Genomic DNA, 13875 nt, shown 5'->3' on the forward strand with positions numbered 1-13875 from the left:
CTCATACACCGCTGCTGCTCACTGATGCCACAGACCGGATCTCTGAAGCGCAGAGCCAATGTAGTATGCTGCACCCTGCGGGACTCTGACCAGCACCAGCCCTAATGTGGGTGTTTGTGTGTTGTAGTGTTTCCGTTTGCTAATTTGTGCACATGCATATATGTGCCCTGTTCGGAAACCTTTTTAAGAATATCCCCAAAAAAATGTCTAAATCGTAAAAAGGTTGTTGTTATTTGGGGTATTTTTGGGTAAATAGAACTAGAGAAAAAGAAAGGCTTTTTACGCAGGTGATGATCTGTATAATCTATGAAACTATGTCCTCCTGACACACAACATTACCTCTGTTCTTCATGCTTCAGTTTCAGGTCAAGCTGGCAGCCGCTGCTTCGGTGCCGCCTGGATTTTTCAGACAAGGCAGCTTGTCAGGAGAGCCAACACAAACGATCAGATCACACTGCTTCAGCTGGGTTTTCACTGCAGGCGGAAAACAAAGATCATGTTTTACAATGCTGTCACTTCTCAGATGCCCAAAAGGCACATTGCAAAACATATAAGGTTTTGCAATGTGATTATAAACATCAATGATTATAGCACTCAACAGCAAACAGCCTGAAAGAAACACGTGCTACATAATTTTAGCCATTGATTCCTGTTCGTTTCTGTGATTGTTCCGTGTTTTAATCTTTTTGTTGTGTTCTATCATATTTTGTTTGTTTTATCTGTCTCTGCTTATATTTTAAAACAAGAAACCTTTAGTTGCTGACCATTTCTTGACCAGGTCTCCCTGGCAGAAGAGGTATGCATCTCAATGGGACCTATATTGTTACTGTACTTATGTCAGATTATATGTTTGACTTAAATAAAGGATAAATAAATTGAATTAAGTATGCTGCGTTCCTCTGTTATTTCAAAGAGAAAAAATGTGTGACTGATACACAACACATCATTGGGATATTGGTAATGTATATTATTTCCCTGAAACCATCAATTGTGCTTCTGTATCCAAAAGTAATCTGCCAGTTTCATCCTGCAAACTAACTGAAAGTAAAACAAGCAGCAACAGATACACTGGTATCTGTCAGAGAACTCCTTGTATTGTTTTGTCTCAGTACAAGTGAGAAGATGTATCTCTTTTGTAAAAACTGCCAAGACAATAAACTGTGAAGAAGAGACAAAGCATGAAGTGTCACAGTAAATCTAATCCTTCCCTTTAAAAAGTTGTATTTTGGACCAAGCTCTGGTGTTTGTTTCCAGCCTGTGAGTTCAAAGTGAGTGCACAGTTATAATTACGACAACATAAGAAGATTGCTCTGACTGCCTCTTTGCCCACATCTGTCCCCCATGGCAAAAAAAAAAAAAGAAGTTGCAACATCACACCTCACATCAAATGGCATGATGGAAAGCAACGTGTGTTAAATCCTACAGTTACTCCTATCTACCCATCAGCAGGGTGCGATCTGACAGACATCATGTAGCATCATGTACGTCTGCGCCACTGACACCTACAAGAAAAGGCTAAGCTGCGCAGCTGTACAATAACTCACTTTTGACTATCATGTTTCAGATCTGGGATAACATCATACGCTTTGCATATTTGTAAATCATCACGGTCATCTGACTGACAATGTTATAAAGGGCGTGGATGGGGATAAAACAGTTTATACATACATGCCAGTTGATTCATACAGTTAGACATGGAGTCCAGCCCTTTCAGTATGATTTCCACATCGATGTAGGCGGAGGAGGGAGCTTGTTCTCTGGTTTTCTCCGTGTTTTCCATCTGAAAAATAATCAAACAAGAACAAAACAGGTAAAAACGCAATTACAATAAACATTAAACTGCATAAAAAGGTCCAACATTCAAATTTAAAGTCAAATATACAATAAAGGGACATTGGCATGGTAAAAATAGAGGTCTATCTGAAAAAACAACAGTCCACAGTCGTAGTTTTATGTTTTTTATTTATTCACTTTAACAAGTTGCATAAATCAAATGACTTAGTTACTTACAAAACGAACACCATTTTAACAGCAACTGTTTGTAAATCAAAATACTACAGTCTACATTACTGAATAAAACGTGTTTTTTTAAATATACATTTATTTGAATGTAGTCAGAAGCAGTTACATCGAACTTCCTGCTTCCCCCTTAACAATAAGATCGCCACAGCAATTACAATATTTACTTGAACAAAACACAATAATAGTTGGATCTAATTCTGCTTTGACAGCTTCACTCCCTTTGTCTCAGTTCAGTTCAGCAGTGAGCTGGAGAACAACATCAGATCTGAGCCCGGTCCTCCAGCTCGGGCTCCTGGCTCCGGTCTCCGCACACAGCGGCTCTGCAGCGGTGATACGCCTCCTCCAGCCCCCGCAGGAGGGCCCCCAGCTCGGGGCTGGTCCGCAGGGCCACCAGGTCGTAGGCCATCCAGGTCAACTGCACTGCAGGTGGACGACATCAATGCGAAGACTCGTCAAATACACCCGAATCCCCGTAACACGACACGGAGGCTCACACTGACGCTGCGGTGAAAGCAGCGAGTCACTCACCTGACATGTTTTCAACGCATTCTGTCATCTTCTCTAAATCGTTGTTCAGCTCCAACACGTCGTCCTTGTCCGCCTGAGGACGCTCGGGGGATGAGTCGGCCATCTAAATTACAAGCCGACATGTTTTATTTTGTATCAAGCTGTCAGTCCATTAAACAGGCTACTAACGAGCTAATCGAAGCTAGCTGACAGCGCCGCTGATTAGCTGACGGTGACGGGTGAGGGCAGCCGTCTGTTAGCTATGGGGGCTAGCATTGGAAGCTAATCTAAACTTCGGAGTTTAACCGATTAAACGTTGAACCACCAAGAACCACCCGCGTCCCCATGTACTGGCTGGAGTTTGTATGAACAGCCAGGGAGGCGACGGGTTGTTATTTCATTCAAAAGTTCATCCAAACTTACGTTACAAAGCTTTTCTTCGGAGAAACGGTCAAATCTGTGGAGCGGGGAGTTCTCGCGAGAACCTGAGGGAAATCACCGACGTGTTGCGCGTTCTCTATTTCAACTGTAACCGGATGTAACGTGTCGTGATTTCAACGCAACTGTTTAAATCCATTGACCCATAACCAGGACTGTTTAGAGGTAAGAAACACTGTATTGGCAATAATATTATGATCAAAATGTATTATTTGTTATCGGCTAACTATATTACAATAAATATTATCTAACATATATGCAAGTTTAAAAGTCCCCTACATCTACAGAGACTACATTTACTTTGTCTTAGTATTAATAAAATATTATACCCGATGATACTGAATAGTGTAGTGACAATGCTGTTCCTACTGCGCTCAGCTTTTCCTTCTTCTGTCATATTTCTCCTGCCATAAAGAGGTCACAATAATATCTCTATAACTTTGTCTTGATAAAAAGACAAAGTTATATAGATAAAAACTTGATAAAAACTAATAATTGTTAATTTATCATAATTGTTTTAACTAGATAAATAAAAGAAGGAAAGACTGGACAGGTTGTGCACCTTTATGGAGACTAATCTGTATCTACATTATAGCAGGGCTGACATGAAAAAAGGGAAAAAGCAATTCAACTATACTCTTTTATTTTTCTTTGGAAAAAGTCCAAACCTACAGCCTCCATTTACAGTACACCGACTAGTAATTATTAATAATGTTTGAGTAACAGCATGTTGTGGAAAATAATTTGATTGTGGCTGAAAAAACCTGTGGAGTGACTGAAGTAGCTGACACAGGGGAAAAACTGAGAGAGCTCACCTGAGAGAGCAGCCAATCAAAAGAGATGGGGCGTTTCCAGGGAAACAGATAAAGCCGGTGTGACAGGTGACATCTTGACATAAACCAAGGGCAAACAGACAAGCAAGGGCTGGGGAAGATAAGTCTACCACTGGGAAGCTTTCAGAGCATTACTTGGATCAACTCACATTCAAATACTCACAGAGGACTGAACAAGGAACTCTCAGGGGCCACAAAATCAGTTTGATATCAAAAGGAAGAACATCTGCAGCAGAAGGGTGAGAAAGAACTTGACAATGTCTTCATTTGAAGCCCAGGGCCAGTCTCCTCCTCGGTGTGGCCCTCAGTTCCCCAGCCTCGGACAGGAGCCCCCTGAGCTCAGCATGTACAGCGACTGTTACTACCCTCCTCCGTCACTGCCGAGTCCTCAGCGCACCACTCCGACCTCCTACGACCTGAGCGACTACGCCACCTCCACCCCGAACCCTTACCTCTGGTTCAACGGCTCCGGGATCAACACGCCGCCATACCTGGCCACCGCCGGCCCGTCCGGTAACCCCGGCCCCCCCTTTGTGCCTCAGCACTACGGCATGCAGAGGCCTTACCTGGGTCCGGCCGGAGCTGGGGGCCCAGGAGGGGAGCTGAGCTGGTTCTCTCTGCCCTCACAAGAAGACCTGATGAAGCTGGTCAGGCCCCCGTACTCCTACTCGGCTCTCATTGCCATGGCCATCCACGGAGCGCCCGACAGGAGACTGACACTGAGTCAGATTTACCAGTATGTCGCAGACAATTTCCCTTTCTACAACAAGAGTAAAGCAGGCTGGCAGAACTCCATCAGACACAACCTGTCACTCAATGACTGCTTCAAAAAAGTACCCCGGGACGAGGATGATCCAGGTAAAATTTTATAATTCAAACGTCCTTTTTTATTTATTCCGATGTTTTAAATAATTCTCTCTAACAGAAATTGGTTTATATGATTAATTCACTTCATTTCAAGTGCTGTGTGATTATATTGCTGTAATTTCCATGGTGTGATGTATCTTGTTTGCCCAGTTTTAAAATCTTAACTGAATCTCACAACTCTCCTCCTTGATATCACAGGAAAGGGCAACTACTGGACGCTTGACCCAAACTGTGAAAAGATGTTTGACAACGGAAACTTCCGCCGCAAGAGGAAGAGAAAGTCTGACATCCTCCCTGGAGGTGAAGGCAGTTCGGGGGCTCCAGAGTCAGGCGACAGTGAGAGGGGCAGCCCCAAACTTTCTGGAAACCCTGCCCTGAACATCTCCGCCTCACCGGACAGGATCCCGTCCCCCTCGTCATCGGGTCCCGCACCGTGTCTGAGCAGCTTCTTGTCTGAGATGTCTGGAGTGACCTCTGGCGCAGCTAATGAGGTGGGAGGTGACGGGTTGAGCAGGCCGCTGCAGATTAACCTGCCTTTAGATGGGTCTCTTAGGCCCACACAACCCGGAAGCTTCAGCAGCTACTCCCCCAACTCGGTCGGCTCAGAGTGGGTACCACAAGTGTCTGCTCCCCCTGTGCTCTCCTCCTCACCCACCCATTCCTCCTTAGGGTACTCAAGCCCCATCCTCAGCCAGTACAACAGCTCAAATGGGCATTTCTACCCTATGCTGGGCTCGTCAGGGATCATCTACCATCGCGAGGGCACAGAAGTTTGATGAGACAATTAAGAGGGGGAAAGTTTGTTTTTAAAAGACACTCAATGGGAAAGTGTACCTGTCTGGTTACTTGTGTTTTTTAGAGCAGTGAAAGACAATACACACACACACACACACAAACACACACACACAGAGTATGTTTGCGCTGACTGCGACAGTTGAGATCACGACAGCGTGTGACACCGGAGTAAAAAGACTTTGATTCTCACAGGAACAGCTGAGTCAGCCGCGGCGGAGCAACGAGTGTCACTCCCTGAAACCGCACTCAGCCTCTCTATCAGATCCTCAGTCAGCTTTTATTCAATCCAGAGGCGCTCTCTATCAGATCTGACTCATTATTAACAGATTCCAGATCTGATCTGCTGACACCAGGCCATTCCACACTGTTATCTGGGATTCTCTGATGCTATCTCACACACAATGCTCAGGCAGCACATTTAGAGGAGTAGTTAAATTACACCATTGTCTACGACATGTTGTGTAGTCAGTGGCTTCCCTAGAAATATAACAAGGTGAAATAAAAATGAGTTCTACTGCTTAGTTCAACTATCCGATGAACTAACAGTCTTGTAGTTTGATATACGAATAAGTGTAAATATGTTTATGTGTCGTGTAACGTTATACATTTGTATTGTTGTTTTCTTGGTGTACAAAATGCATTGTTGATGTATACTGTTCATTTTGTGTTTTTATTATGAATAAAATCTTTTAGAGGTCAACTTTTGCATTTTTTGCCTCATTATATATTAAGTATTAATAAGTAAACAGGAGCAGATGCTACTCTAAGATTTATCTACAACCAGCCCCACACCCTCCTAGAGAGAGACAGTTACAGACAATAAGTTCTTACTGACAGAAAACAGTCCTGCTAGAAAAGCGATGACCAGCAGCGTAGATCCTGCGTGTCGGTGAAACCTGATCCGTGTGTGATTGATAGTTAACTGGTTCTGCTCAACAGTGAAAATCTACATTCCCATAGAGGCTTTCCCTCTCTCTCGGCTAAGCTAAACACAGAGCTCCGTCTCTGTCACACGATCTGCACAGAGATATAGCTGACTGGATGCAGGCGGCTTTATTTGGGCGAAGGGACCAACTGTAAAAAACAGAAAGGCTGTAAAGATGCTGAAGTGTGAAATGAGTGTTGAATAAACACAGCGACTGAACATGACTCACAATATGTTGATTCATAATTACTCGATGAGTTTCACCATTACATGGTTATGTGACAGTGGAGGGTCCAAACTGTGCATCAAATACCAACATTATTCAGCTCAAGCAACAGGAGTGAATTCAGCCAAAAGAAATAGCTATATTGTCTTATGCACAGAGAAACGTGTGTATTGTACAAATAGGGTTATAGAAGGAAAATATGTAAAGTAACATGCAGTATAAGTTCAATGTGAATTATAATATACATTTGTAAAAGCAGACTTGGAGAGTAATGTAAATTTCAGGTGCACTTTAAAAAACTAGAACCTGTACAATATATTTGAATGTATCCATGTGGTCTGTTATTCGTTTCAATGTCTTTATTGTCATCATGCAGATACAGAACTTAACATACACACAAGAAGACACACTACAGTCTAATACATAAATATGAACTCACAAGCAATAAATAGAATAAAACAAAGGGTTTCAAAACAGATAGGTATATGTTTACAGTACCATTGCACATGATAACATTGCACAGTGGGTTATTATTGCACTTGGTTTAGTTCTCTTTTAGTTCCCTTTTAACTTGGACAGAAGATAAAGGAGTCTGGAAGTTTTTTAGGACCTGAGGGCAGACGCTACAGGCCGGAATGAAAAGTGAAATACTGCACTGCTCATGTCAGTCTACTTACTCTATTTGCACTATTTTTAACAGAAAATAACTTTTAGCACTTTTGTGTTCATGTAAAATCGTTTTTTCCGATATGAAAAACAGATTCTTACTTGCTCGTACAATCATCCTGTGCCACTTCGCTTTACTTATAACATTTCATACAAACCACTAAGTGAAAAGGTGTATATAATTTACATACTTAGCATCTTTTTATTTAATTAAAATTTAAAATTTTAATTCTATTGCCTTTTTATATTTCTTTATCCTCTTGTCTATCTCATTTTGACTTGCCTGCTGCTTTAACAACTGAATTTCCCGGATGTGTGGAAAAAATTAAGTTTTATCTTATCTCTTATCTTAAAAAACTATATGTTGTGATACAATTATAATCTAACGTTTATCTGTAATCTAAACATTATATTTCATATACTTGAGTCCCGGATTTCACCACTGAATAATACATATTGGGTATATTTACTCATCAACCAACTTTTGGTATAGTTTAGTTCTGCTTTGATTACTGTAATAACCAAACACTTATTAACTGTGACTTTCACTTTTCTGCAGCTTTCCTTCCACTCAGTTCTTCAGTTATCCTGGGCATGTTATTGAAATAAATAGAAATGCTTGGATTGGTGTCAGCCTTAGGCCTTTATTTACCCTGAAACACGGGCAGCATGACAGCCATTTACACTAAACACAGAGAGAGGGGACGAAAGAAAGAACAAAAAAAGAAGGAGGGAAAGAAAGAAAACAGAAAGTAAGTAAGTAAGCACACTTTAGAGCCAGACCAAGTGGAATTTGACATCCTGGTAGAAAATAAAAAGTGTATTAGTCGGAGATTAGGGGGCCAACCTGTCTAAATTTGCATAACTGATTTCAAAGCAAGTGATGAGGTTGAATGGATCATAAGTCCTGCTTTATTAGCCGTACCAGACTTGCAGACATATCTGATTGAGGTGTTCTGTCTCAAACTGTGCCATAAATCTCAGAGCTAATTCAGGTAATTATGTCTATGCCAAATTCATAAGCAAATACGATATCTTTAGCCACAGATACTTGCAGAGCGGATCAGGGGAAGAAGAAAAAAGGGGGATTACTTTGAAGAGGGGAGACAAAAGAGAAAGTACAGTAAGTACTGGATTTCAGCTTTCCAGCATATCATCACTCCATCTGAAGTAGTCTTGGTACTATGAAACGTGAACAAAGCAATTTACCAGTCTTTGTTTTTTATATATATATATTGAGACTTTTAAGCAGGTGAAAAATTTGACATTAAGAGCAGGGGTGGCCTCTGGCCTCTGCCGATCCTGGAGTGTATCTGCCAACAAAAACATCACAGGGCTTTTGTCTTCATTAACAGCAGATACCACCTTCTGCTCTCTTATTCAGACAGTTTCAGATGGATGCAAATTTGTAACTGTTATCACGCCACGAACGGGGATGACAAGGTTTTAGGAGGGGGGCAGAATGCTGTAATCCAGATGGAGATTTGCAGATAAGACGTGGAAAAAAACCTGAGGGATTTACCTTACCGACTCCTTGAAACCAAAGTCAATTTGCTTTTCTTGTATCTCACAACACAATGCACACTTCGATGTTTCGGGAACTTCCCTTAGTCCGTTTGTCGGTTTCTTTGCAGCAGATCTATTCTTCATGTGGAGGGTTACCTTGTCCACCGATTTCACACGTTGTTAAACTTGATAGAAAATCAAGGTATTGTATCTCTTCTTCAACCTGGTATTTCTTCTACACACTCTTTTCTAGACAGTCTTACCTGTTACCAGTTCCCCTTTTAAAGCACTCAAAAAGCATTCTAGTGAAAGCTAATACTCATGTAGCGTGGAGCCCACAAGTGTCTGTATGACTGAGGGGAGCCCAGCACAGCATCCATCAATCACATGTTACTGGAGCTATAGACCTTCCTCGCCTCGGGCAGTGGAATTATTGCTCAACAGGGTGATACAATTAAAATCTATAAATTCTCATCTCCACCTGCCGCCTGGCTCGTGGCGGTCTTCCACACACCTGTCGGACTAACGGAATGCGCCCTCACACACACACACACACACACACACACACACACACACACACACACACACACACACACACACACACACACACATATTCGTTTATGTGTGCGTGTGCGTACGCGTTGGTGCAGTGGAGGGCGTAAAAGGGTATGATGTTTATAATATAAACTCAGACAGGGAACGATTATACCAGAGCTCGTTCTGCATGAGGGATATCTGTGTTTTTAAGTGATTTATATCTCTGTAAGAAGAAGAAAAAACATGTCACACCTCGCTGTGTGTCGGATAAAGACGTTTGTAAATCTGTTCCAGGTGATTCCCCTAAAAGTGATCGGAGGGCAATCCCTCACTCTTTGGATAACTGCTACCTGAACGGAGAGCTAACTGTTCTGGTACCAAATCAACCCAAAACACACACATACACACACACACACGCGCCTTCTGTATTTACTAAAACAGTCATGTCCTATCAAGGCTGTTTAGTAAACGGCAGCAGAGAACATCAAGCCTGGAGACATGTCGTCATGCCCAGTGCTCCAGCGCTGCATCCCCAGCATGCTGTTATTGTATAAACATCCAGACACACGCATGGAGGTGATGAAAGAATGAAACACCTTGCTCTTGGTCTGGAAGTCATTGAACAACCTTTTCTTTTTGTGTGTGTCCTGTAAAGGTCAGTGGAAAAAGCTGGAATTGGTACATTTCCCCTCAGCTATGCTGGCTGTTAAACACACATGAAACGCTCTTACTTTGAAAATCTCCAGATTGTTGAATTAGCAGCTGTCCAATCAAGAAGCTATTGATCCTATTAAAACTGCTCTACAAAATATTTCTCCACAATCCCCATATATTCAGATGCTCCCCTACGTTTCCATCACGAATGTCGAGCAGCCGTTGTCCAAAGAGAAAACGTCCCACTTAGCACCACATCTCATCAAATCTCTCCAGGTACAGGTACAAATGTCTCAGGTCCTTCTTTGTTCAATACTGCAGAGCATCCCAGTGTCCCACAGTCCAGACAATACGGCAGTGAGTGATCTCCCCCTTTCCAAACATGGCTTATATACACGATTTGGAGAAAAGTGAAGTTTAAAGACAAACACAGGGCACAGTGAGAGTGTGTGTATATATGAATCATTGCTATTGCACCCTAAAATATTTTCCATGTCAACATGCAGTAAACATGGCGATATGAGGAGGGCTTTGCAGTGAGGGAGGGAGAAGAAGGAAGAGTAAGAAGGGGGGTATAACGTGTCTTTACGTCGGAAACCTCTTGTTATGTAAACCCCTCTCTTTACTTGTTTTATGTTTTGCATTTTCCTGTTTACTGACGAATGATTCTTTAGAACAGCTTATATGGAGCACGGAAGTAGGTCAGAGGTGTTACTCTGTGTCAGTGAAGATGTTATTTAGAGAATAGAGTAATTTCTTTAGAAATGGTGGCAGCGTGGCCATGAGGATGTTAATATCAGTCGGTTATATCACCATGATCCCCAGAGGATGAATCCTATCAACTTTGGCTGTACCCCTGGTGCCATCATCAGTATATCCACACGTCAACTTGTTGCATTGTTTTTTAAAAATGTCATAGAGGATGGATCATAAAACCCCTGACCTTTCCTCCAGCACCACCTGTAGGTTTACATTTGTGGTGAAGAGTTCTGTCTACATTTCGCTGTCGACTCTTTTGTTATAAATAACCTTGGTCAGAGTCCTGCACGGGTCCATTTTTGCAAACCTGCACCTGCAAAGCTCCGTACTACACCCGACCGTTACCCACTATTTTATCCAAGTCAAATCCGAATCCGCCCAGACCTGTTAACATACGACCCATCATTAAATGCTACGTACACTTTAAATGGGTTATGTCCTCCTTTTCCTCCCATTTTGGTGGTTGACTTGTGCTCTTGGAACAGTGTCTGTGAATTATCAGAGCACCTGTTTTCTCAGCGATGACGTGCCTAGCTTGCGGCTACGAAAAGCTAACACATGGTGGCAGTTTATACAAGCAGGACAGCTGCTGACAACAAATTCACCGCTGGCTGTTTTTGTCTTCATGTGATCCATTTTGATGTTTTCTGCTAGTTTGGCGTCAGTTATTTGAGTGGAAGTGAAGGGCTCAAAGGTGGAGTCATAGGCTCTCACAAGCCCTGCGGCTGAATAGATTTCATATAAATGTTAATTTAGATGTTAAAAATACTGCACAATAATTTTGATTTCAGATTTTTCCATGGAAATCCTGGTAAAGGCAAAGTGGAGATATATGTTATTCCCAGGGAGTTTTATCTAATATCATTCCTCCTGCATGAAACCATGAATGAAATGATTTTATCAGATTTAAGCCTGCCGGATTACATCAACGTCTTCTAGATGCCAGCTGAATCCCACAGACTTTATGAGGCTGTATTTTAGCATGCAGGGCAGTGTGTGCACTAACACACTCTGTATGGAAGAGACTCACATTTATTTCCATTGACCAGGTCTGAAAGTGGATCAGACAGCATCCGAACGGTGTCCACTTTGATGATAAATTACTTAACAGCAAACTGAAACCAAAAAAATGAAAGCAAGAAAAACAGAATCGGCTCAAGTTTCTGTCTGCAAATGTGGCGATTAACCTTCAGACATCGAGGCTGCTTCAATTCTGCCTCAGGCAGCATACGAATGGCTGTTTGCATATTTTAATAGAAGCTGATTTGAAACTGAAAGAAAGTTTCTCATGGAATTGTCACATCGGATCACTCATAGCTGGATGATTATGCAAAGCGGTGGAGTTGGACCTGTTACACAAAAATCACTGTTTCTAATGTTTTTTGTTTACACAAGTGCCTATTTAGTTTGTTTGTCTTTGTATTTGGGTAAATGATCATGATTGTGTTGCACATAAAAATGTCAGGCAGTCAGACACAGCACAAGTCAGTTCTGTTTATGATACAACTAACCAGGACATTTACAGCTCAACACTATTGTTCCATAACTAAAAATCCTATTCAATTTTCTGAACCGAGTGTTTGATTATCAGCCGTAATATTGTAACCATCTAAGGTAGACTTACCACAAGCTAGGCGATTGTGAGACGATGTTATATGCTCCTGTAAAAGCCCCAAGTCTGTATGATATCAACTGCGTTTTATGAAATACATGTTATATTTATGATGTCAAGGGGAAGTACGACACTACCCACAATCCTCAGGTGCATTTGCAATGTCTGTTACCATGGAAATGTTTACCACAACTTCCAATCATGTCAGCTATTACGGATCATTCAGCGTTACATTATGTTTACCACAGAGCAGCCATGATTTCCCTTTCTACCCTGCCAAGGGGGTGAAAATCACCACAACAACGTTGAATTAAAGATGAAGTCATTGAAAAGGGATCATTCTCAATGGTTTATGTGATTGGTAGTTCTTTCACTCTTGAAATAATTGTGTACACACTCTTAGAACTTTACCCTTTTTCTGTTTCCCAATATTTTTTTAATTTGCCCTGAATCATTATTCATCTCATTGCTAGTCAGCCTGGAACTAAAACTTATAACTTAATATGTTTAAGGATTTTCTGGAAAAAAACTGTTGAAAGAAAGAAAATGAATGGGAAATGAACTCGCCGAACTAGAGCCGTTCTAAAAGTGGGAGGTCATATGCTCTATTAACATTTATAGAACTAGTTCTCATCTTACTCATCGAGACATGGTTAGGTATAAACTCACACAAACTCTTATAAAAACAGATTTAATAGTGTAGTTGTACTTTGCTTCAGGTGTAAATGCCGCCCACACACATACAGAAGATATATTGGCACAGACTGAGGCTGGAGCATAATCAGCCACAGTGAGAAATCTGAGGACGCAAGAGATCATTTGAAAGCACTGACACTCCATTATGTTGTAAACCGGTGCCTTAGTGCCTTTAGTCTGTTGTTGTTTACCTCTGATGGATTACATGTCACTTATACTGTATATGAATAACAGCAGAAAAACAGTATGAGGCAGACACGTCTTCCAAACCCGCATAACCTGTGTGTTGTGACACACTGCTCTGACTCCAGGGACAAAAACAAGGGTCCTCACTCCACTGGTTAGATAGGTGCTGTTAGGGATTTTCCGGTTGCTATTTGGAGTCTTGCACAAAGAGTAATTAAGGTAAATACATCTTTGATACTTAAAGGTTCAGTGTGTAAGATGTAGGTGAAAGGGAACTATTGGCAGAAATTGAATATAAAAAAAATCCTAGTGATGTTTTCACTTGTGTGTTTCATCTAAATTGTACGAATTGTTGTTTTCTTTACCCTAGAATGGGCCCTTTATATTTGAATACTTCATATTTACACCTGGAGTGGGTCCTCTCCACGGAGGCCGCCATGCTTTTTACACCTTTTGAGTTTGTATGACAACTAAAGGCTACCACGAGTCCTTTTATGTTTGGAAGGGGAGGGTAACCCTATTCAGCTGCAACATGCAACTTCACCCCTAAATGTCACTAAATTCTACGCACTGACCCTTTAAGTAGTTTGCTTCATATGTGCAGCTGCACAAAGTAGAACCAGAACCAGGTCTTGTTTCAGGTATG

The 13875-nt window shown here is 41.6% G+C and overlaps 2 protein-coding genes across 2 annotated transcripts; one reads left to right on the top strand and one right to left on the bottom strand.

Moving 5' to 3' along the window:
• Positions 1–1945: 1945 nt before the first annotated feature.
• syce3 (synaptonemal complex central element protein 3) lies at positions 1946–3063 on the bottom strand. Its single transcript, XM_035160681.2, has 3 exons — positions 2953–3063; positions 2551–2653; positions 1946–2442 (listed from the first exon to the last, which is right to left on the bottom strand). The coding sequence occupies exons 2-3, from the start codon at positions 2651–2653 to the stop codon at positions 2282–2284; spliced, it is 264 nt and encodes an 87-aa protein (XP_035016572.1). The 5' UTR covers positions 2953–3063; the 3' UTR covers positions 1946–2281.
• A 405-nt stretch (positions 3064–3468) lies between these two features.
• foxi3b (forkhead box I3b) lies at positions 3469–6162 on the top strand. The gene is made up of 2 exons (XM_035160657.2): positions 3469–4658; positions 4866–6162. Exons 1-2 carry the CDS (start codon positions 4058–4060, stop codon positions 5441–5443), a joined length of 1179 nt encoding a protein of 392 aa, XP_035016548.1. The 5' UTR covers positions 3469–4057; the 3' UTR covers positions 5444–6162.
• Positions 6163–13875: the final 7713 nt, after the last annotated feature.

Source organism: Hippoglossus stenolepis, chromosome 7, assembly GCF_022539355.2.
Source record: "Hippoglossus stenolepis isolate QCI-W04-F060 chromosome 7, HSTE1.2, whole genome shotgun sequence".
Classification (NCBI taxonomy): Eukaryota; Metazoa; Chordata; class Actinopteri; order Pleuronectiformes; family Pleuronectidae; genus Hippoglossus; species Hippoglossus stenolepis.